The following is a 24,366-nucleotide window of genomic DNA, read 5'->3' on the forward strand; positions in this document are numbered from 1 at the left end:
GGAGGAGAGGGAAGCCTCTTAGGACAAATAAACATTACCTTCGATGAAATGAAGCATTTTATAAGAATCATATGGAAACTGTAGGGAATAACCAAAGATGTCTGATTTTGCAGTTTATTTTGGTAAATGGAAAATAATCATGAGTTTTGTAGCTTCACTTGATTTATAGGTTCCTCTAGGTCATGCAACCGTATTTTTTTCCCCTTCAAGATGGTAAGTTCTTCAACTGTGACTTTCTCCACTGCAGGGATTTGGTAGGGAATGAGGGAGTGCTCCACCTCGCTAAACCAGTGGGATCAGAGCAGCAAGATCCTTTGGAAGTGGCAAATCTCTGCCCCAGGGATGGAGGCAGAAAACTCCCCCAAAATAAAAAGGAGGGATAGTTTGGTTAATTGCTCACTTTAAAAGTTAAAGACCCCAACTTCATCACTGGCATCACCATGTCTAAATACCACTTCTTCCTTAAATTATACAGTAAGTAGGTAGGTAGGTAGGTAGATTAGATAGATAGACTGACAGACAGACAGACAGACAATATCCTGCGAGGTTTTCCAGCGAGCAGTTTTACTTCTTGCACATTGGAATCTTGATTAACACGCAAGCCCCTGTGCAAAAAAAAACCTTTTGTGGAAACAGATTGCAGTGGATTCGAGGGTGAGATACAGGGAAAGATGCCAGTTAACATCTCCTGCAAGATTTCGGAAAGACTAATTTATGGCTCTAATCCAACTCCTTCCATTGACGTACATGTGCTCTCTGACTAGTGGCTAACCCGAGTGCCTTTCAGCCGCCCCAGAGGCGGTGGCCAGTTTAACCACCTCCTGTCCAACCCAGCTGTGGTCCCAAGACTCATAGTACTTTCCGAAGGCCCGTTATAAAGTTGAGGAACTGCAGAGAAACCGCTTCTGCGCAAATCAAGAGGCCGGGTCTAACCCGTACTTTCCCTCCTTAGGATTCAGAAAACTCAACACTGCCTGCCTCCCTCCCCCCTCCCCTCTAAGCCACTCAGGATAAACCAGAATGAGACACCTCACGCCTTAACGGCTCAGCCAAAAAGCATCCTGCAGTCGGGTCTCCGGCCGGAAACCTCCCCGACTCGGGGCGGCGGGAGGGGAAGGGGCGGGGGCCCGGGAGGCGGGCCGGTGGCGCGAGGCGCGGGCCGCGGGGCCGGCGCGGAGGATGCACGCGGGGGTCCTGGGCCTCTCCGCCCTGCTGCTGGCGGCCGAGCAGAGCGCGCGTGAGTGCGGGGCAATCCGAGGCTGGGCGTCTGCCATGCCCACCTCTCCGACACCCCAATCCATCCTGACGCCGGGGACCCACACACCACCCCGGCCATGGCGGCAGCCTGCCCCCGCCTGCGGCCAGCACTGCGCGCCAAGGCACGCACGGTGGCCCCCAACCCGCGCAGTCCTTAGTGGATGCCCGCGAATGCACGATCCCCCGCGGATGCGTGATTCCCTCGAGGATGCATGGTCTCCCTCCCCCGTGCATGAGACCCCTCCCCTGCGGATGCACGATTTCCCCCGCGGATGCGTGATCCTCTCCTGGAACCTGGGCTCGTGTATCCCGCCCTTCCCTCCATAAAGGCCTCCTGAACTCGGCAAAGTGCCGCAGGTGCCAGAGGTGCTGAATACGGGCCCCGGTGCGCCCTGCTCTTCATACCACCCGGCCGGCCTGGGGGTCTCAGCGGCAGGGGAAGCCGCTCGGGGGCCGGGTTCGGGCGGGACGGGGCTCGGCTTCGGCGGAGCTCTGCAGGGCTGTTCAGACCCAGGCAGGCTGCTGCTGACTGGGGACACCCTGGCCCTGCGGGGAGCGCGGTCCCGCCAGCCGAGGCGGAGCAAGATGGCAAAGCCTTTTAGCGCCTTTTCAGTTTGAACTTGTAACTCCTTCGGTGCCGGAGCAGAGATCTCCTCCCACTTCCGCCGGGCCCCCTGCAGACGCGTCTTCCTTCACGCGATCCCCACGGGTCCAGGGTAGCGAGGTGGATTTAACGCGGCCCCAGCAGCTGGACCCCCAGGGCTCCGCACCCCTCCTCAGCATGCACGCACTTGAGGACCCTGGGGCGGGGCGGCTGGCTCTGAACTTTGTGGCTGCGAGAGACTTGTCGCCCCCGTGTTGGCGGGGTCCCTGGTTTGAACAGTAGGTCCTTTGGGTCCCCCTGGACACTCCCGCCGTGAGATTTCAAAGGCGCACAGAGGACTCGCCAGAGTGAGATCCCTCCAAAGCTCCCTGTCCAGCGCCCCCACCGAGCAGGGCCGAGACAAGACAGGACCCCCAGGTCTCAGCACCCAGCCCAGGTGGTCCTGCGGCCGTCGGCCCCTCCTCCCCCGCCCCAACCGGGAACGGCACGGGCCTCAGCATGCCTCAGAGTGGGCAGGGCAGTGACTCCCCCAGAGGCTTCCTGTGCCTGGGGGCCCTGGTTTGCCGTGTGTTGCCTGGGTGATGACAGCGACGAGGAATGGCTGTGCAGGCCCTGGCTCCTCCGCGCAGAGCTGCAGGGTTCCTGTCTGTACCTTGGGTGTCGCTCTCCTGCTACTGATCACAGCTTTATGTGCCGGTACATCCATTTTAAACTCTAACATGGGAAAACCCAAGCAACAGTCAAGAGAAACGATCCCTGTGAATCTCAGTGCTGGACGGATGCAACCACTCACCTGTTGTCATTAGGGAGTGCAGATCCTAACCTAGATTTGTCAGACTCTTTCCTCTCTTACCGTATCCTACAATTCTCAAAAATAAAATAAATGAAGAAGCAGTCCCCCGAGAGGAGGTTTAACAGTTCTGAGCACATACTAAGTAACAGGTGGTTGCTGTGCATGCTGTCCTGGGTGACCCAACAGTCCCTCTACACGACCACGGTGTCTGGTATCTGGGATCCTTTGGAAGCTCTAGCACTTTCAGCCTCACTCCCATCTAGACTGCCTGCTGGCTCTGCCGGCTCAGGCGCTGGGTCCAGCAGACAGCCCTGCTGGCCGTAGGGGCGGGAGGCAGTGTTGGCTGGTCACCCAGGCACCCCCCAGCTTCCCACTAATGGTCTCGGGCTTCCTCTTTCGTCCCCAGGCCTCTACACCATGGTTTACTACTTCACCGCAGGCCGGCTCCTCTGGGGCTGGCTGACCCTTTCTGCGCTACTGCCTGGCTTCTTGGTCCAGGGCCTGAGCTATCTGTGGTTCCGAGAAGATGGACATCAAGGTCACGGCTTGCTGGCGGTGCTGCACCTCCTACAGCTTGGCGTGTGGAAGCGGTAAGAACAGGCATTCCCTTTCACCCCCGAAGCATGATTTTGTACGTGCAACAGGGCGGTTCTTCTGCCTACGTGTATTCCATCCTAAGGGGCACAGAAGTGCAGGGTTGGGAGAATATTTGAAGCCACCTCTTTGAATCTTTGCTCTGATATTGGTCCCCTCGCCCAGCCTGCACTTTCTTGAGCATCATCAGGGGCTCCTTCTAGAAAAAGGTGTAACCCTTCACAAACCTTTTCTTGACTTGGGCAAAATTCTGTCTTGCTCTTGTTTCAACTCATTGGTCAACCATTCCATGTAAACGCCTGCTTCCTCAGTCCAGGAAGGTGGCACAGGTTTAACCACGGGCTCAGCAGTGGAATCGGCCTGGTAACATCTGTAACAAGCTTTCATTGCAAAAACAAGCCATTTGGGTGCCAGAGCCAAGTTTTTCCATAAACAGGATGGGCCAAGTGCTCAGCAAGCTCACCTGTGGTCCACCACTGCAGATAAGGTATTGTTTTCACTGGGAAACCTCTCAAATGATGCAATGAATGTGAAATGTATTAGGAAACTAAAATGGTTAGTGAAGAGAGACATGAAAATTAGAAATTAGGAAAAACAACTAGCTGTCCATATCTCTTCTTATTTTAAAGAAAAAGGAGTTAAGGTGACTAAACATATAATTTTAAAGGACAAAAAAAAGAGAAAGAAACAAAAAAAAAGAAGTGAGAAAAGTCAAGAAATGTTGGAAAAGATGATAAAGACAGAATACACAATTATTCAAGGTGAACCGCAAGGTGACTCTGAGTTCTGGAACAGTCAGTGCAGGCATAAGAAGCTACACGGTTTGCAGTGTTTCTGAAATTAAAAATGAAGCAAATAAATGAAAATCTACTTCCTTAGAAGAAAGCTTTGAAACTTAAAGTAGAAAACAAGAAATCTGTTCCTCATCCTGGAACCAGCATATTGGGCTCTCACGAAGAAAACACTGGGTAATGGAGTGTCTTTAAGCAAATCCTCATAGAATTTTGCAAGACTGATTCCCAATCAGCGCCTGAAAAGCAGCCTTTGAGCAAACTGCAATTCAGCTAAAGTGCCTGTAGGAGGAGCCAATTCTCTTTGCACAATCCCAAACAGCATTTTAAAAGGGATCACTTAAAGTGACTTCATAACGGAACGCAGAATCCACTTAATATCAGAAAAACCAATAAAACACAAACTTTGTGAGGTGAAATAGCTTATAAAAAATGCAAGGCCTTAGAACATAAATGCATTCCTTTTTAAATTCCAAATAACACAGACTATATTAAGATCAAGTGACTGTTCAAGAGAGACTGATTTAGTGACCACTTGTCTAAACAAAGTCACTTACTTTTCCCTAGTTTGTTTTTATAGTTTCACTCTAATGCTATATGTTACGAACATTAAAAAAATTGTAAGCCTATAAATCCATTTGAAAACAGCATGAGACGGCAGAAGAATACTTAACGCATCACATCCTCAGCATGTGTCTTGGAAGTTTTTCTTTAGTGAAAGCTCAAAGTTCTCAAAGGGAAAGCTGAGGTGAGCTTTAAGGATATGTAAGGCAAGCTTCCTATAGATGGGTGTAAATGTAATATTTAAAAGTTTGTAAAATTCAGCCCTATCAATAATAGGCACAAGAATAGATGCTCAATACCACGAACCATCCAGGAAATGCAAATCAAAACCACAGTGAGATACCACCTCACACCCACTGGGATGGCTACTATCAAAGAAAAACCAGAAAACAACAAGTGTTGGCAAGGATGTGGAGAAACTGGACCCCTTGTGCACTGTGGGTAGAAATGTAAAATGGTGCAGCCTCTGTGGGAAAGAATATGTTGTTTCCTGGAAAAAATTAAACATAGAATTATCATATAATCCAACAATTCCACTTCTGGGTATGTATCCAAACAAACTGAAAGCAGAGTCTTGAAGATATCTGTATACCCATGTTCGTAACAGCATTACTCACAATAGCCAAGACGTGAAGCAACACAAATGTCTATTGACAGGTGAATGAATAAACAAAATGTGGTATATATGTACAATGAAATATTATGTAGCCTTTAAAAAGGACATTCTGTTATGTGCTACCACATGGATGAATCTTGAGGACATGATGCCATAAGCATGCAGTAAGACAGATGCTATATGATTCCACTTATATGAGGTCCTTAAGAGTAGCCAGAATCATTGAGACAGAAAGTAGAATGGTGGTTGCCAAGGGCCAGGGGAGGAAGGGGCAGGGAGTTACTGTTTAATGGGGACCGAGTTTTAGTTTTACAAGTTGAAAAGCGTTATGGAGACGGATGGTGGTGATGGTTGCACAACATTATGAATTACTGCAAAGTGTTAATAATCTATTAAATTATGTTATTAAATTTAAATTATTAATACCACTAAACTGTACACGTAAAATAGTTAAGATGGTTAAATTAGATGTTATGTGCATTTTATTTACCACAATAAAAAAAACTGGAAAAAAAAAGTACAGCCGTAGCGGAAACCTCAACCGTTCACTGTCTCAGCTTTCACGTTGCAAGAAAGCGTTCAGGTGGAGAGAAGGATCACCATTCTTCACCTTGTGGGTCTATGATAGACTATTCCAGCTGAGGTGGGTAAGTCTGGTTTTTTATTTAAGCTCTTCATGAAAAGGGATTAGAGCTTGCCGAGAAACTTCATTCCAAAGACCGAAGTTAGTTTAATTAACTTGTTAACAAAGTCAATTTTGTTGACACGTTGCCGTAGTGCAACTAGGTATCTCAGAGCACCATCAGCACGGCTTAGTATCTTTGGTATTTATTTGTTCACATTCACTAACCTGTGTGTCACCAAAGGGGCTGGGGACACACGTGGTTAAGACACTGTCTGAGGCCAAATTGGGAACAAAGCTGTATCAGAAGAATAAAAAGATGTTCACGGGATGCTGCAGACTGGAGGATTGCCACAGTGCATCCCTGGACCAGCGATATCTTCACCACGCGGAATTCATTAAAAATGCAAATGCTCGAGCTGCACCTGAACCCACATCACATCACATCACAGCAAACTTCTCCTAGTTCTCCAAACACATCAGAAATTCTGGGCTGCAGCCCAGCACCCTGTCATTGGACAGCCCTCTTCGTGACTCTGATGCTGCCACTGTTTGGAACCACCACCCAGGCACAGAAGCCCTTGCGTGAGGGCTGAAGGATGAAGTGGGTTTTAATTCACATGGGAGGAGGAAGAACTTTCGACCCAGAAAACAGCAACAGCTGTTGCAGAGGCAGAAAGAAGTGCCAGACATGGTGTTTTGGGAACACGAGAAGTTTACTGTACTGTGAGCGCAGGGGAAAGATTTTCAGGATGAGAGCAATGTGGGCTGAGACAGACTAGGCTGGACTGTGAGGGAACCTGTCCACTAGGTAAGGGGTTTGAGACCCACTGGAAAGGCTTAAGTAAAGGAATAACCTGGTGAAATGAGGCCCTTAGAGAGATGGCTGTGGGACAGTGAAGGACATAGTAGAGAAGGAGGGTCCAAGGACCAGGCCAGCAGCCAGAGATCTGGGCGGGAGCTGCTGAGGACCCGGAAGGATGTGGATCCGGACAGAGGCAGCAGCCACGAGGACGGATCGCGCCAGAATTTGATGGGAGCTGGTAATCCAGGCATTCCCACTTCCCGCACCCACCGTGCCTCAGCTCTCACTTGGATTCCCCCAACCCACCAGCTTTCCAGTGATCCCAGCCTGAGTTCCTTCCCTGCAACGGGTCCAGAAACCCGGTTCAGAAAACCAGATGAATCGCATTCCCACTGGTTCTCCGTCTCCCAGAGGGAAGCCCAGCTCCTCAGCTGGACCAGAAGAGGCCTCTGCTGTCCAGCCCCAGACCGGACCACCTCCTGCCCCGGTGGCCCTCCTCCTGCCCCGCTGACCCCACACACGCTCCCTGAGGCTTCATCTCCATCCTTAGCTTGCCCATCCCTCCTTTACCTGACCTGGCATCCTCTCTCCCCAGACCCCTCCCACCCTTCTCATTTTGTCACGTTTTTCTTCCTACTTAAAACTTTACACATGCGTATGGCTTTCTATCCACAACTGAATCTTGGGCTCCTGGGGGACCTCCTTCATTTCGTTTGCGCTTTCTGCCACCTCCAGCAGGTGGGAGCAGCCCAATAAGGATGCTTATTGAATGAATGGAGGTGGCGGGGAGGGAAGGAAGGGGACCAGTCTGTCCCCAGGATTCCAGACCGAAAGGGAAGCTCCCATGTTTGGCTCCATATGCTTTTTCTTAACATTATGTTTGGGTCAGAGATCATGGCTTCAAAGACTCAGTAAGAAATCGGTTCCCTCCAGGATTCCAAATCATCAAAGAGGAAAACTGTTTTTCTCAAGCTTCTTTCCTGGGCCCTCCATACCGCGAATAAAGCCATTTCAAAGAGGACCCCCTCTGCTTTGGCTGCCGTAGAAATGTTGGCCGCAGATCAGAGGGAGTGGGTGTCTCAAGGGACTTGAAAGGTGCTTCAGGCTCTGATTCAGGAGTCAGTAAATTGAAATGAGTTCCAGTTTTCCTCCACTTGGACAGAAGTTCTCGACCCCACCTGGACTAGGGGGGCACTCCTGCCCCTGCTGCAGGCGGGTGTTGTGACCACCCTCTTCCTGCTCATGAGTGGACCCGGGGGACACATGGGTGGAAAGGGGGGAAACTGCTGCAAAAACCTGAAGTCCCCAGCACCCGAGTGTCCCCTGGGAGTCGTGTTGTTTTTATACAGGCACGATTCTCAAGGTGGCAAGAGATGGGGCCCCACAGCACCCCCAGCGGCTCTCATGAGATGAGAGTGTCAGGAAGGGTTTCTAGGGTGGCTTCATGGGAGTGAAGCAGGAACACTTCCTAATTTCTTTCTCTTGCGCTGACTCCTGTTCCTGGGCACAAGGAAGGTGGGCCCTCCTTGGGGAGCTGGTGTGTCCCGGTGGTCGGGCAGCCCAGTCTTGAAGACCCCACAACGATGCCCGCCCTTCCTGCTGGCCAGCAGGGCAAGCTTTGCCTCCCGATGAGAAGGCTGCATGGCAACTGGCCACCCCCAAACCCGGCAACCTCCTGTTACACGTCTGCTGCTGCCTGGTTTCTGCCTGGGATGTCGGCCATCCTTCTCGGAGGGTGCTCTGCCCTCCTCACCTCCTGCTCCTCTCCTCCAAGCTTTCTGCTGGCTTCTCCTTCTCGTCCAGGTCCCTCAGTGAGAACGGTCCTCAGGGTCCTGTCCCCATGGTCTCCTCTGGCCCCCTGGTCCCTGCTGTCTCCCTGTTCCCGAGTCCGAGTTCATCAGTGGTAGCTCCAGAACTCTCTCTTCGTGTCCCGCAGTCCTCAAATCCTCACCTCGGAGGACAGTCATACCCCTGGCCAGTCCGGCAGCCCCATGGTTTTAACACTGGCTTATTTCTGTCAGCAGCATCACCATTTCCACGTCGTTCACTCTTGAAGCCCCAGAGCCATCGGTTACCCTCCCTCACCCTCCCTCATCAGTCACCAGGTCCTAACCTTCCCCCAATATTTCCCTCACCTGCACCTTCCTTTCCACCCATAATGCTCCTTCAACTTAAACTTCATTAGTTTTTATCCATTGATTATTGCTGGAATTATAATATTAGTTTCTTCCTGATTTTCCTTTCTTCGCTAAGCACACTCTCACAGTCTTACTCCAGGCTGAGATGACAAGATACCACAGACTGGCCAGCTTACAACAGACATTCATTTCCCCACAGTTATGGAAGCTGGGAGCTCCAAGGTCAAGGTGCTCGCAGATGGGGTTCCTGGGGAGGTCTCTCTTCAGGGCTTGCAGACGGCCACCTTCTTGCTGTGTCCTTGGTGCATGTGAGCAGAGAAGGACCTCTGGTCTCCCCCCTCCTCTTATAAGGGCACTAATCCCATCATGGGGGCCCCACCCTCATGACCTCATCTAACTCATCAGCTCCCAAAGTGCCCACCTCCGAGAACCATCACACAGGGTCAGGGCTTCAACATACGAATCTGGGGGACTATGTTCAGTGTCTAATACACACACATACACACTCATCCGGTACCCCAAACACGACATACATATCTCTGCCAAGTTCAGCTTTCCAGAGCAAAATCCAGACCCCATAACCTGCAGTTCAGGGCCCTGGTCTACCTCCTGGGCCCCCTCAGCCCTCCCTCCCCTCCTGTGCCAGCCACCTGGGTCTTGCCAGGCCCCAGCCACTCCCCCTTTCCTTCTCTGTGCTGCTCTCGGCCTGTCCTGCTTTCAGAGGCACACGAGGTTCTACGGTCTGTGAGGACGAGGATGAGTTTTCTAACCTCCTTTTGAGCTAAAGCTAGGATGACAGTGTACCTGGCAACACACATTTATTGAGCAAATTAATTCCCATCCCAAGAGGCTCTGGAGTGGGGAAGGGGTTCAGGGTTAGCCCCAAACTTTGCAGGACTCAGAGACAGCCCTCAGCAAGCCTGTCTGGTTCAGGCTCCTGACGCCCCTCCCTTCCCACACGTGCACAGTGTGGTCCGCTGGCCAGGCCTTGCTGGGCAGGGTTACCTGCTGTAGCATTTGGATTAGAAGCTCTGTCTTCAGCCTGGAGTCAGAGCTCAGGGGCTCCGGTGTGGAGAGGTGATGGGTTCATCCCCAGAATGCCATCTGAAAAGGGGGGGTCTTATTTGAGCTGTCACAGTGTGGTTCTGAGACCCAGCACCCTCCCCCCTCCAGGCACTGGGACGCCGTGTCCACTGTTCTATCGAGGGAAGAGGAATCCTCTGGCCGGGGCCAGCTGCTGCTACAGGAGGCCGACCTGTCGGCCCTGCGCCTCTTGGAGGCTCTGCTTCAGGTCGGGCCCCACCTGCTGCTTCAAACATATGTCTTCCTCACCTCGGACTTCACCGATACCGTGCCAGGTAAGTAACGTCCACACTAACCGCAGACTGCCCAACTTCTCCCAGCGGACAGAAACCAACGTCTTATTTAGCCAAGCCCGGCCATCTAAGATTTGCCCTGTTAGGGAGAATTAGGGCAGCCCAAGATCACTATAGTACAGAAGATGATGGTTAATACTGGCTTTTGTTTGGGGTGATGAGTTCCCAAGGAGTTAGCTTCCTCCATGGGAGTCAGTCCCTGAGACAGAAATTGCAGATAGTCACATTACCTGAAGGCACCTTGGGAAGGTACCACGTGCTGCCTCTCCGTGAGATCAGTGTGTCCATTTTTCAGGGGGACCAACTCAGTGCAGCCAGAGGCTCAGGCCTCAAAAGCCGTAGAAACAGAACAAGTGAGGCCCAGCAAGCATGCGTCTCCCGCGGGCGCTCACTCCGGGGCACAGGCTCTCTCCTACTGCCTGACACCATTGGATGTCCTGGTCTTATTTCCTTGATTAAACCTCCTTCGTGTGGGGTGGAGGGCAAGTACATTCGGGATGAAACACCAGGTTCAGAGCCTTTAGGATCTGCTTCATCATAAACCAAAGGACTGAAGGAGCCATGACTTGGAAGCTTTTCTCAAAGGGCGACCACAGGGGAGCCCAGCCCACTAGCTGGGGAAGGGGCCCGTGTGTTGCGCAGAGCACACTCTCCTGCCCAGCCTCGTTCTCCTGAGCACAGGCAGACGTGCGTGTTTGCACAGAGGCGACGGTGCCCTCTGTGAAGTCAGATTTTACGAAGAGGCTAGGCGTCCTGTAAACACCACTGTTGTCCCTTCCCTCCCAGGGCTGAGCGCCCTGTGCTCCTGGTCGGCGCTGTCCTGGGCCCTGGTGTGCTACACCCGCCTCCTGGGCTCTATGAAGCCCGGCCGCCTCTCCGTGTCCTGGACGGCCCTCGGCTGCCAGCAGCTGTGGAGGATGGGCATGTTGGGATCCCGCGTCCTGAGTCTGGTTCTGTTCTTCAGAGCTTACCACGTCTGGGTTCTGGCTGTCGGAGGTAAGCTGCGCTTGTGTTCCGGGTGTCTACTGCCGTGTAATGAGCCACCCCACAACTTGATTCCTTCCAAAGAACCATTTGTGATCCACATGCCTGATTCTGAAAGCTGGCCAGGCTCCGTCCAGGCGCTCTTGCCTGGGAGGGCGGGCCTCACGCTGTTGCAGCGGGCCCCCAGGTGTCTGGATTCAGAGGAAGTTTCCACCAGACCAGCCGTTCAGACGTCTGGCACCCAGGACTTCTCCACCCTTTCTCTTCAGCAAAGCCATCTGGAGTCAGACGTAGCAGCTGACAATTCCCACAGAAAGCGGGTGCAGACTGCCAGTCCTCTCACTGTTGGCCCAGCTCTGGATCAGTATGGCTTCTGCTGTGTTCTACCCAGCACAACATTCTCAGCCAGCCCAGGCTCAAGAACGTGGAGGAGCTGACCCAATTCCATCAGTGTCCAGGATGGGAGCTGCGGGGGCTCTCTTTGGAGATACGCTCCCACAGCTGAGCTGGCCCAGCCCTCAAAGCACCAGCCAGATCCAGAGCACGACTTCAGCTGCTGTGAGGGCTGCATGTTCTGTGTCATGGGCTGAAATCTTTAGTGAAGCTGTCACTCAAACGGAGAGAGGCACAGCATCCCACCTGCCCTGGCCCAGGACAAAAATCTACAGTACGTACGATGCTGTTGCTCATAGACTCCAAAAGCCCTCTGTTTTACTCACATGCCAAACTTTGGCCATTTTCTCTGTTTCAAACAGGACAGCTCCACTAAACCCAAACCCTCCCTCAGCCCTCAGTCTAGCCGAACCTGATTTGACCAGTGATGACAGGGAGTCTGACTAAGCAGGGTGCTTGGAGGGGACCTCTCCCGGTCCCCAGAGAATATGGTCTGCACAAAGGAACAGTGTATTCTGTTTAAAGAGAACTGGAGGCACCAAGAAATACTTAGGTTTGAACCTAAAGCAAGCATTGATACACTTATTGGCAGAAAAGAGAAATTTTTGAAAGAAATTGTATTCCTAAAGAGATTAGCTTTTTAAAAATTCATTTTAAAAAACTGGTTCAAACTCCACTATATTATTCCTCTTTAATACGGACGTAAATATTACAGCTGGGCTGCTACAGATGTTTTCTTTGAATGTGGAGGGTTTTAGCCCTTATAGCAGCGACTGAAAAATAGTGGGTCGCCAGTTTCGTAACTGCCTCCTTAAACACATTCTGGAGCTAAGAGGTCATAAGCACGGAATATTTGGTAAGTGTTACTGAAGCTGGTCTACGCTCCTCCCCAAGTTAGGTCAGCTACCCGTTGTGAGGACCAAATGAGATACTATGTGCCAAAATTAAGTGTTGGTTTCCTGTGCCCCCTGAATCTCTTCTGGGTTTTCACTGACCCCTCGAAGTCAGATGTAGTCATAACAGAGAAGACAGTGACAGGTCCTGGGTTTCCTCATCCCTGCCCTACCCCCGCCCGTCTCCCCGCACCGAGGACCCTCACCTCTAAGGCCTCCCCTTCCAGGTGCCCACTGGCTGGTGATGACATTCTGGCTTATGGCTCAGCAGAGTGACATCGTGGACGGCACCTGGCACTGGAGGCTGTTCAACCTGCTCGTGGGGGCTGTGTACATCCTCTGCTACCTCGACTTCTGGGACAGCCCTTCCAGAAACAGGATGGCCACGTTCTACATGGCAAGTGGTGATGACGGGTTTCTTTTCTTCCATTTATTATTTTTTATTGAAGTATAGTCGGTTTACAATATGGTGTTAATTTCTGATGTACAGCATAGTGATTCTACTATATATATATATACACACATATATATATACATATATATATATATATATATATATACACACACATATATATATATATATATATATATATATTCCTTATTTTCATTACAGGCCATTACAAGGTGTTGCATATAGTTCCTCATGCTATACAGTGGGACCTTGCTGTTTATCTGTTGTGTGAATATATATATATATATATATATATATAGTAGGTCAGGCCACTGACCAGGTGGAGGGCATGGCCCTGCAGCCCAGACCCCAAACGCTCAGCCAAGCAGGGAGAACATGGGTTTCAGCTCCAGCATCTGAGGTGTGATGCAGGATTTCTTCCTCATGAGCTTCGTGGGAGGGACAGCTCCAGACTTTTCCCCAGTGCTCTCAACTGCCAAACAGCTGTTGCTGGGAATGACAGGTGACAAGAGCAAAGCGGAGCCTGGTGCCTGGGACATGGTGGCTGTGGGGTACTCTGAGAGCTAAATTATTTTTTAAAAAAATAAATGACAGGCACCTTCCCTGGTGTTGATGCATGAGCCCTGACCCCAAAAGAAAGTTACTCCTTTGGGGTAAATTGTGTTCTATTAGCAAAGAAAGTGTTAATGCTTTTTTTTTTTTTTTTGCCTCAGAAGCAAAAAGACCACAGAATCTACTTTCTAAGGAAGATGGGCTTGGTGGCTGCTTATAGTAGCTCTGTTTTTTAATGGGGAATGGTTTTGCTTATATGAGGGCACACGTGTCCCCGGGCCAGAGCAGTAACTTCTGGAGTCCTTTTTTCCTTGATTCATTCAAAAAACATATGAAGCATTTCTATTTGTCAAGGTTCTGCACTAGGACTCGTTCCCACCCTCCTATGCCTTCCTTTCCTCATCTTCTGGTCCAGAAAATCCTAGTAGATCACCTGTAACAGCTGACACTTGGGGCAGGATTGTCATGCACCACTGTTCTAAGCTCACTTGTTTCTCACAGAAGGCAATGGGATGCAGCCCATTTTACAGATGCAGAAACTGAGGCAGACAGAGGTTAAGTAACCTGCTGAAGGTCAGGGAGCTCCTCAGTCAGAGGCAGGATTCAAATCCAGTTGGTCTAACGCCACAGGCTGAGCCCATAGCCACACAGCTGGACAAGTGGGAAGCAGCCTCGGGGGCCTCTGTGCAGCCACCCTTCAGCATGGCTGGCTGTCAGGGACACTCAGGGAGGTCTTCTAAAGATGCCAGATGCCTCATCGGCGATTCTGATCCCACAGGTCTGAGTGAGGCCTGGAGTCCGGGTCTGGGGAGCAGGGTCCGGTGGTGCTGATGCAGCCTATTTGGGAAGTGCTCCCCTGTGCTCACTGCTCCTCTTCAGAGGTGGGAACCAGCCCCCATCACTTGTGAATGTCAGAGTCCGGCAGAGCCTCCTCCACCGTCACTGATTATTCACGTAAAGAGGCACAGACAGCTTCCTGCACGTGCGAGAAATGTCCCAGACACCAGAGTGTGAGAAGGTCCAGGCTCAGAGGCCGCAGGGACACAGCACAAGAATGCAACCCCCGTGACTGGAGAAATGGTGTTATCAAACCCCAGAGGAATTCAAGAGGCTGACGGAGGAGCAGGGCCTGGGAAAATCGGGGAATACTTTGCAGCTGTGACACTGGAGCTGGGTCCTGAGGGACAGGATTGTTGGCCTGAAGAGGAGATGGGGTGGGGGGTACAGAGGGGCACTTCAGGCAGAGCTGATGAAGCAAAATGAAGACCACGGAGGATGGGGGAGGCCACAGGAAAGGAGATGTAGACAGTACCAAGACAACCCGGACACCAGTTAAAGGCAGTGATAACAGATTTTACTAAGTCAGTTGCAGCAGGGAAAGGGGGTCCAGCGTGGACTGACCCCGCCCTCAATTTGTGCAGAGGTGACTGCGCATTTTAAAGGGAGAACGGAGCTGGGGAACAGGGGGGCTAGAGCAGAGTGGGGAGTGAACAGGGTGCTTAATGTGACTGCAGCGTCTGGCTTGCAAACTGGCACTTTTCAGGAGCACGAACACACTTCCCCCATCTTCATGACCAAAGGCAGTGCTCCCACACCTTGGCGCCAGGAGAGAGAGACTTGCCCCCTTGGTTTGTGTTTCAGAGACAGCTCTTAGGTCCTGGAGAAGACGGCGCTGGGTGGCAGATTTCCAAGGGGCCGAGAAGGGATTTATAATTGCATGCTTTCTAAAGTAACTGCCCCTGAGAAGGGGCTCAGGGCCTATCAACCTATTACCAGATTGCGGCCGGAACAAACCAAGTGCACCCGGCAGCACGGAGCTTTCTTAGGCAGGAGCTTAACTGAGGCCAGGCCATCGCCCTAGGGACGCTGCCTTGAGCTGTCAGAAACTACGTTTGTGTTTGTTCAGGGCTCTCAACGTGGGGGAGGTGGACGAAATCATCTCTGCTACGAGCCTACAGTTTGTATACACCAAGGCTGACGCCTCGGCGAGAAGAGGGCTTGGAGGAGCCTGTTTGAGTCAAGTCTGGTCAAGAAGAGAGTCTGCATCAGTGGAGCGTCACTGCGTTTGTCAGGTTCTCCAGGGACACAGGACCAATAGGATGATGCACACAGATATGGAAGAGGAGGTTTATTGCAGGAATTCACTCAGGCAGTTATGGGGGTCTGCCTTCCACAAGCCGGAGAACCAGGAAAGCCAGTGGTGATTCAGTCCAAGTCCAAAGGACCAAGAACGAGGGGCTCTGGTGTCCAAGGACAGAAAAGGGACATCTCAGCACAGGCAGAGAGAAAGAGAAATCCCTCTTCCTCTACTTTTTTGTTCTATGCGGACCCTCCGCAGACTGGACGAAGCCCACCTGCGTCAGTGAAGGTGGCCTTATTTACTCAGTCTACTGGTTCAAGTGCTAGTCTCTTCCTGAGACACCCTCACAGACACACCCAGATGCACTCTTACCAGCTATCCGGTCCTCCTTTAACCCAGTCAAGTTGACCCATGACACCAGTTGTCACGGTGCTTGTGAGGTCAGCCTGCCGGAAGAGGGCTCTGGGTGGCAGAATTGGACACATTGTCAACAGGACACCTGCATCGTCAAGGAGCGGCCTCACCACCCACGTGGAGGTGGGGCGATCCCAAGGTGCGTTAAGGCAGGCGACGAGGTCTGCTCTGCAGGTGAGACAGGTCACCCTAACAACAGCATGGAGGAGAGACTGCCGTGTGAGAGTGAAGACAGAGGCGACAGTCGGACCCTGACAGGCAGCAACGGGTTCAGAACCATGAAATGGCAGTAAGGACGGGAACAAGGCAATGGACCTGAAACAAACTTTAAGCGTTTGACTCTACAGGACCAGAGGGCTGATGAGATGTGGGTGATTTAAGCAGAGAGAACGCCTCCAGGTTTAGCAGACTGGGCTGACGGGCAGTGCCGTGTAGTGCTGAAACGTCTGCTGAGCCCTTGGAACACAGCTGTCCAGAGCCAAAGGTGTTGGGGGATGGGATTCTTAGGATTTTTAAGCAGCCCCTAATGCCGTTTTTTATTGTCCCCTTATTTGACCTTTCTAGAGTAAAATAATGCCAGTGAGTGGCTGTGGCAAACCTTTGAAGACTTTTAACATAATCGTATTAGTTTCGGTTGTTTATTTTTAATGTCTTATATACAGTATTTAAATATATTATCTTTGAATTACATCCAGTTTGTTTACTTAAAGAAATACATGTTTATATTTAACAACTGGAAAGCAAATTCATATGCCCACCTGGCTGTGAGAGCGGCCACCATTTGGGACCACAGAGGACGGCCGTTCCGCCAGCAAGCCTGCCTCCCCTGCTGCCACCTGCTGGCCACGGGCCAAATTTACCTTGAAACAGGCAAATATTTGGGGAAAAAATTGAAGTTGTTATGAAAGTTTGCGACTCTGGCTTACCAGAATTCAGTGTCACCATGAGCTCTGCAGATACTTTTAATTTTTGCATTATAAAACTAACACATACACTCAGTTAACATGAGACTATGAAGCATATAAAGCAGGAAATAAAAGTCTCCTGTCAGCCCTACCGGACTCACCAGAGGGAACCCCCAGCCTTGTGAGCAGTGCCCTCACACGCCTTGGGGGTTAACAAGTCTGCAGGTGTTTCGGTGAGCTGCAGTGAGAACAGGGAGAGTCCCCCTGTGCCAGAGAGGCTCACTGGACCCTGACCCTGCTTCTGGGAGGCCCAGTCAGCAGTGGGAGCCCTGGTGGGCACAGAGCTCAGAGCCCCCAGCCCTGAAGGACGCCGCAGAGGACTACAGGATGGGAGCATCCCCAGGGCCATGTGACCTGACCAGATGTGCTGACTCTTTTTGGTCCCACAGATTATGCTGCTTGAGAACTCCCTCCTTGTGCTGCTGGCCACACACTTCCTCCAGGGGGCGTCGTGGACCAGCCTGTGGGCTGTAGCTGGAATCTTGTCTGGATTTCTGATTGGTAAGACCCGAAGTCACCTTCCTATCCACTCCCTCCTCACCCCAACCTGCTTATTTACAATAAACTCACTCCAAAGGTAGGAAACGGGACTCAGAAGCAGTTGATGGAGATCAAGGAGGCTCCCTGCACTGTGGGTGGCAAGGCCGTCCCCACCAGGGCACAAGAAACTGTATCAGTCTTCATCTGCCTCACTTGGCTGTGGTCAGAACTACAAGCCAGCAGGGGCTGCCTCGTTGGGGGGTGCCCTCCCTGGAGCAAGGGCAGGGGTCAAGGACATGACCTCCCTCTCTTTTCCCACAGCAGCAACAAGGGATGGGTGGGGAGGGAGCAAAGCAGGGGTCTTCCTGACCCCACACGTGTGCTATAACTCAACAAGAGCCCTAGGAGAGGGGGCTGAACTAGCCCCAGCCTAGGAGGCACAGAGGAAGTTAAGTGACGCCCACGGGGTCAGACCATCCGGAAGCTGCAGAGCTGGGATTCACAGCCACTCCAACTCATGCGTCTAGCACAGGGCCTGGTGGTTTTAGATAGTCACTTACATTTCATGATGAATGAATGACTTCAAGGTGTGTACTTTACCCACCGTGTTAACTAGCCTGATTTAACACAGCAACGTGCGCTCCCAGGCAGAATTCCTCCCATGCACTTGGAAAATACAGCGAGACGCACCCCTGCTGTCAGCCTGCCCCCTACCCAGCCCCCAGCAGGTGCTGGCTCAGCAATGACAGCACCCTCACTCTGCAGGCCTTTGCTGTGGCTGCCCAGGACGGCACCTGCATGTCTCAGGCTGGTCCTTGTGCTTCTGAAGCTCAGTCCAGTGCAGAGGTTCCCCTGCTGTGTCCAACAACTCATGGCCTGGAGCTCCCGCGCTCACCCCAGAGCCTTCCCATCACCTGCAGCCTGGAGGAGGCATGTGGGAGGGGAGGTGCCAAAGGACAGCCCCGGCCCCTCACGCCAAGGAATGGGTGTGTTATCGGGGAGCAGGGCCCTTTTACTAGTCAGCAGTCGGGGCTGGACTAGCCTGTGTGGGTAGCACTGACCAGGGAGAGGAAATGCCCTGGAGTGTCCAAGCATCTGGAGAGAAAGAGACTATCCCGGGACGGAGCAGATTCACAAACACCGCCTCAAGCTACCTGGGCCTTGGTTCTGGCCCCTCTCTCAGCTGTCAGGGGCCGTGGCTCGCTAGGGTTTGCTGAGTCTGCCCTCCTTTTTCAAATTAAACTTCTTGTTCTTTTTGAGATCACTGAAGGTTTAAGAAGGCATACAGAGAACTCTACATCAGTAAATCTTTTTGAAAACATTTTTAACAGCACAAAGCAAGAAATGACACAAGGACAAGTAATATGACTGGAGATGTGTGAATAGTAATTCACCAAGTAGATAGCTTTGGAGACAGATTTAGGAGGATGAATGGAAGATATTAAGGTCAAGAACAGGGAAAATTTTCAAAGTTGTGCATGAAAGAAATTGAGAGAGAGAGGAGAGGGAGGGAGGAACAAGGAGACATCCCTGCATCCCTGCCCAGTCCCTGCAGTGGTGACTTCTGACAGAACTGCAGGCAGAACATCTGAACCAGGATACTGACACGACCTGCAAGACGCAGAGAACATTTCAGTGGCCATAAGGACCCTCTGATACTCTTAGAACCACGCCCACTTCCTCTCACCCCCACCTGCTCTGTAATCCCCGACGACCCCTAACCTGCCCTCCATTTCTATAATTTTGTCACTGCCACAGCGTCACATGGCTGGAATGGTACATGTGCTCTGGGCGCTGGTTTGGTTCACTCAGCACAGTCTCCTGGAGTCTGTCAGGGCAGCCCTTCCTTTGTGGCTGAGGCCGGGTCCGAGGTCTGAGTGAGGCCCAGTCTGCCAGCCCTTGAAGGACATCTGAGTTGTCCTTTTCCACATCATCATTTGTACACAGGGTGCTAGTGTGCACATAAACGCAGAGCTGAGGACCCCGGAGCCCAGGTGAGAAGCAGCCAGCTCCCTCCCAGGGCCCAGAGTCCACTGCTCCTGGCTCTGCCCAAGCAATCTTCCTGGGGGCCCGGGCACTTGACACATGGGGGAAGGGCCATTGCAGCTGGGAGGCTGAATAGCTCGTAAGGACTTCTCGGTTCTCGGGAGGCCTGACCCTGAGCACAGCAGGGTCAGAGGCAGAAAGATTCCTCCCATCTACTTGACGTTTTCACCCTCTGATTAGAAAACCAATGTCGGCCAACGTTCCTAGAATGTGTGGTGCTCCTGGGGGCCGCCTCACTGGCTTCCCCGCCCAGTGTTGCTCCAGGGAGGAGGGATTTTCATTCTGTGTGTTTACTTGGGGATGGGGGGGCCAGGTCCGAGGGTCAGCACCCCAGGCTCAGGAGGCCTGAGGGGCTCAGACAGAGCCCAGCCTGCTGGTCCTTCTCCCCGGCTTCCTGGGGTGGCCCTGGACGGCATCCTCTGCAGGAAGATGGGGTGTAATTATCGTCAGAGGAGCACAGGCTTGAAAGTGTCTGGCTCCCATCTTGAGCTCCCAGACATACATGTATTGAGTACCTCCTGCATGCCAGCCTGGGGCTGCAGCCAACACCCCTGTGAACCACGGGCCTTGAGGGAAGTCTGTCTTCGTTGAACACATGTACTTGGGACGTGCAGGATGGAGGGGGAGGCTCACTGTAGGGGAAGGGTGGCAATACCTCCCTCACCGCTGACTGTGAGGACTCAGAACCATGTGTAGAGGTGGTCTGAGCCATGCCCTCCCCCCAGAAGCAACACACGGTCACATCATGTGGGAATTCTGGCTGCATTCCCCCAAAGACACTCCGAGCGGGTGCGAGGGGATGTCTGGAGGTTCCTCTAGCGCCACTGCTGTGATTTCCTGGCCCCGTCGATGCTTCCCTGGCTTTGTCAGGTTTCACACTGTTTATAACAAGCGCCCTGAAACCAGGCACTTGGTCCAGTACAACAGGAAGCTGGAAATAATGTGGGAGGATTGCTGGAACGCTCTGTTAAATAAATTATTGCTGTAGTCAACACTTCTGATCAAAATAAATTAACCTGACAACAATGTGATTAAGATGTTTGTGCACAAAGGAAGTATTGCTGCTGCTCATGGAAATTCCTTGATATCTGGGTCTTGTTTTTAAAATGACTCCTTACCTACCCCTCCCCTCACTTTGGAGTCTGTCACCCAGCGTGTGGATGGTTGATTTCTGAGTATTTGATCCATCCAGTTGTTTGAAAGTAAAAGTAGCATTTCTACCAAATCCCTCAGTCACACATGCACACACACGCACACCCAGTACTTAAATGGAGCCTCCCTCAGCGAAGATGTCATAGAATGCATAGGATTTAAACTTTATTATTACATTTCCAAGACTAGAAACACTTGCAGTTTATGGGAGCTAGAGTGTACCTAAATCTTCCCTCCAAATATCCAATTCTGTTGCTCCAACAAGAGTCCTGTTTTGAATTCCAAATGATATTATTACTCCACTCAAAATTCTAGAACCTGGAATTCTGCAAACCCCAGGGAGGATGCAGGACTTCAAAGAACATAACCTTGGGCTCTTTTTTTTATTCTTTTGTAGGCGGTGCCTCACTGGTAATTTATTACAACCTGCTACATCCTAAATCCACAGACATCTGGCTCAGCTTTGTACGGAAGTCCTGCGGCGTTGTGGGGAGTGATAAAGCAGAGGGAGACTCTTCTCCCGGGGCCCTGGGTCCAGCTGGGGAGAGACCGGAGAGCCAGGGCACGGGCCAGGAGGAAAGTTACGAGCTACCAGGTCTGGGGAGGCCCCCCAGCCCACAGTGGGGTCCCCCAGAGGCCGGGCTGGAAAGCCAAATTGCTGGGGAGGACTCTTTCCTCAGTCACCACCACTGGCTGTTGGTGAAACTAGCCCTGAAAACAGGAAATGTGTCTAAGATCTACGCAGTCTTTGGAGAAGACAATCCTAGCCATTTTTGTTCCATTACGTGGGGGGTGAGCCAGCACTGCAACCAGCAGAGGAAGCCCTCGCTTCCCCAGCAAGAGCTTCCCTTGTCACCCCTTGAACCCCTAGCCTCAGAGAAAGGCTCTGAGTCTCAAGCTGCCCTGAGAGTAGAGGCTGACCTGTTGGAAACCTCAAGTTATGTCTCTTTTGCCAGCAATAATTATGACAGAGCTCCTGCCCAGAGGCTGTCAGCTACACAGCAGGAGGGCCGCCCAGGGGAAGGAGCCGAGGCTATCTCTGAGGTGCAGGGGAGGGGTGCAGATGGGTGGCCCAGTGCAGGGGAAGGACAGGACAGCTCCACGCTGTACTTCAGCGCCACTGCAGAAGGGGCCATGTCCTCACCCCAAGAAGGTGGGCCGGCAGCTCTGCAGATGTCCCACTCTGGGAGGAGAGTGGGAAGGCACAGCCCCGCCCAGCCTGCCTCACCTCTGCCAGCCACTAAGCCCTTTCCTGTCACCATGGCCAACATCAGCCCGATCTTAGGCCCGGGCTCAGGGAGAAGCGTCCATCGCAGGGCAGGCTGCCCTGGCAGAGCCCTGGGTGGCTCACAGCACGGGATGCAGCAGGAGTCGGCGAGTGACCTGAGCCACACAGCCACGGCTGGCTCACAGACCTCACTGCCGAAAATGAGCCTGAGGCCCGCAGACGAGCCCTGCCTCACCTCCACCCCCAAGTCCGAGCCCACCCACAGGGGCTGCAGCTGGAGGGACAAGTTTGAGACAAGTTTCTTCATCTGACCAGTCACAGGGGAGCAAGAAGCGGGCCAGCGGATCAGGCTGGTCACTGGTGTTGGGACAGGAGGCATCACACTTCTGACACGTCCACCTGAGCCCACCACCCCCCCTCCAGACCTCTACTCGCACAGCCAGAGATGAGGGCAGCCCCAGGCTAGATGCCTTCCCAGATCGCCTGCCGACACCACCCGCCACGCCTATGCACTGAGCCGTTCTCCAACAGTGTGGGAGGTGGAAGGAAGGCTTCAATCAGTATCAGCTGCTTCTGTTTACAAACTACGTGTTCCTTTTCTCCCTCCTGTGGTTTCTAGGAAACTCAAAGGTAAAACCCAGAGTCCTATTTTATTCTGGGTTCTTGTTACAGCTAGCTTCTTCTGACACTGATTTTATTAACTTCTCTGTTTGAAAATGCATTTTAACTACATTATTTTATGAAATCTCATGATAAGGTAATGCAAGCCCTGTCTGGAAGTAGAGGAGAATTGTGTACTTATAGTATCACTGTAAACAAGAACGCAGGTGTCATTGTGAGGTTCCCTTGTCTCTTTGGCAGAACTTGACTGATATTCTGTAAAACCCACAGTCCTTCCTGCAGGCTGGCCTGCCAGCAGTTATTAGTCAGAGCCCTCTTCTCCACGACTGGCTTCAGACTCTGTCCCCTTTATTTCCAAACTCGGATCCCTCCTCCATTCAGTGTGAGACTGTGATGTAAGCTCAGCCAACAAGGGAATTAGTGCCCCTTACCCCTTTGCTGTTTCTTTCTAACTCTTCTCCTTAAAGATGTTATTTGTAGATAGTTATTTCCATCATTTTCAAGCCTCCCTTTATAGCTTGTTAAAGAGGTCCAATCAGAAACTATCGAAGCAAAAGACAGGGCACCTGGGGGGCAACCTGCTTGGTGCTGGTGCTTTTTACCTTTTCCAAACACCTCTGGGATCCAGGACAGTGTCTGAGCCTCAACGAGGAAGTGAAGAGTAACTCAGCTTAGCTCACACGTGGTAAGAGCTTGTACGTTTTCTGCCCTAAGCTTTCAGATCATCAGCAACCCTGCTGCCAACCACATAAACCAACCTGAGATAGCAAATGAGTGGCTAAGCACCTTTGTTAACAACAGGTAAACGCGAAGTACAGAGAGTTCATTAACAGGACAAAAGATGGCCCACAGTTACTGACTGTGCTATTATATTACAGCACACTTGTTCCTCCACAGCCTCTCATCCAACCAGGAGCCTGGGCCTATACATTGATTCCTAACAGACCCCTACCCCGTGCTCATCCTCCAAGACTCAGCTCAAACTCGGCCTCTCCAGAGCCTTCCCTAGCCTTGCCTGCCCCCGGCTGTACTCCACAGTTCCCTGCCCTCTAGTGACCTCTTCCTAAACTCGAATGAGCCCTTGCACCAAAGGCTAATTAAGAGTTGCAAATCCCGACCTGTGTAGCTCCAGGGCCCAGCACAGTACCTGGCACACAGCAGGCACTGGGACACTGGGAGGAGCTCACTCATCAGTCATGACTGAGTCACGAGGTGCGGCTTTACAGCAGGTCTAGTCCTCGCAGGCAGCTGTAACCAGATGCCATAACCTGGGGGCTAAAACAGAAGACATTTCTTTCTCACAGTTCTCAAAGTCAGAAGTCCAACATGAAGGGACTTCAAGGACTTCCCAGCTCTCTTTTAGGTCCTGACCCGAGGGCTGGGTGTGGTGTGGTGAAAACAGATTTTATTCAGAGGCCTTCTCAACAGGGGAAGAGACCTCAGTATCAAACCCGCTGGACTCTGAACCCCATGCAGTCTCCAAAAGTGGGCTCCCCGGGTCCGGCAGCAAGGGAAGCCAGTCTTGGGCGATCTGACAGTACCCACCCAGGTCCCCAAAGCAACGCCCTCGGCATCTTCCACAAGCCCTAGAGCACTTACCGCTAAGCCGAGCTGCGACGCAGCTGTTATAAATGTGTCTGCTTTTCCCTGCTTCCCTCACCCCTCACACAAGAGGAAAATAAAGGGATTTATTTTTATCTATCTAGTTTACTTACACTCTGGATTGCTGGTTAATATCTTTCCATGGCCTTTGCAGGCACAGTGACGAAATTCACTGCAAGTTCTTCTATTAATAAGCAGGAAAAATGGAAAAAAATGTGTAACTCTCTGGGATGATGGATGGTAATGAGACTCACTGTGGTGATCGTTTCACAATATGTACAAATACTGAACCATCATGTTGTACCCCTGAATATAACGCAATATGTCAATTATACCTCAATAAAAAAACAAAAGAGAAGCAGAGAAACAAGAGTGGAAGCTTTA

The 24,366-nt window shown here is 51.7% G+C and overlaps 1 protein-coding gene and 1 long non-coding RNA gene across 2 annotated transcripts; one reads left to right on the forward strand and one right to left on the reverse strand.

Annotated features, from left to right (window-relative positions):
- The first annotated feature begins 1,159 nt into the window (after nucleotides 1-1,159).
- Nucleotides 1,160-22,519, forward strand: XKR5 (XK related 5). Its single transcript, XM_015248527.3, has 7 exons — nucleotides 1,160-1,237; nucleotides 3,061-3,244; nucleotides 9,958-10,142; nucleotides 10,947-11,156; nucleotides 12,658-12,827; nucleotides 17,243-17,354; nucleotides 20,929-22,519. Exons 1-7 carry the CDS (start codon nucleotides 1,180-1,182, stop codon nucleotides 22,068-22,070), a joined length of 2,061 nt encoding a protein of 686 aa, XP_015104013.3. The 5' UTR covers nucleotides 1,160-1,179; the 3' UTR covers nucleotides 22,071-22,519.
- LOC140689528 (uncharacterized) lies at nucleotides 16,513-24,168 on the reverse strand. The gene is made up of 3 exons (XR_012064570.1): nucleotides 24,096-24,168; nucleotides 23,528-23,655; nucleotides 16,513-20,343 (listed from the first exon to the last, which is right to left on the reverse strand). It is a non-coding gene; the product is annotated as an uncharacterized lncRNA (long non-coding RNA).
- Nucleotides 24,169-24,366: the final 198 nt, after the last annotated feature.

Source organism: Vicugna pacos, chromosome 26 (genome assembly GCF_048564905.1).
Source record: "Vicugna pacos chromosome 26, VicPac4, whole genome shotgun sequence".
NCBI lineage: Eukaryota > Metazoa > Chordata > Mammalia > Artiodactyla > Camelidae > Vicugna > Vicugna pacos.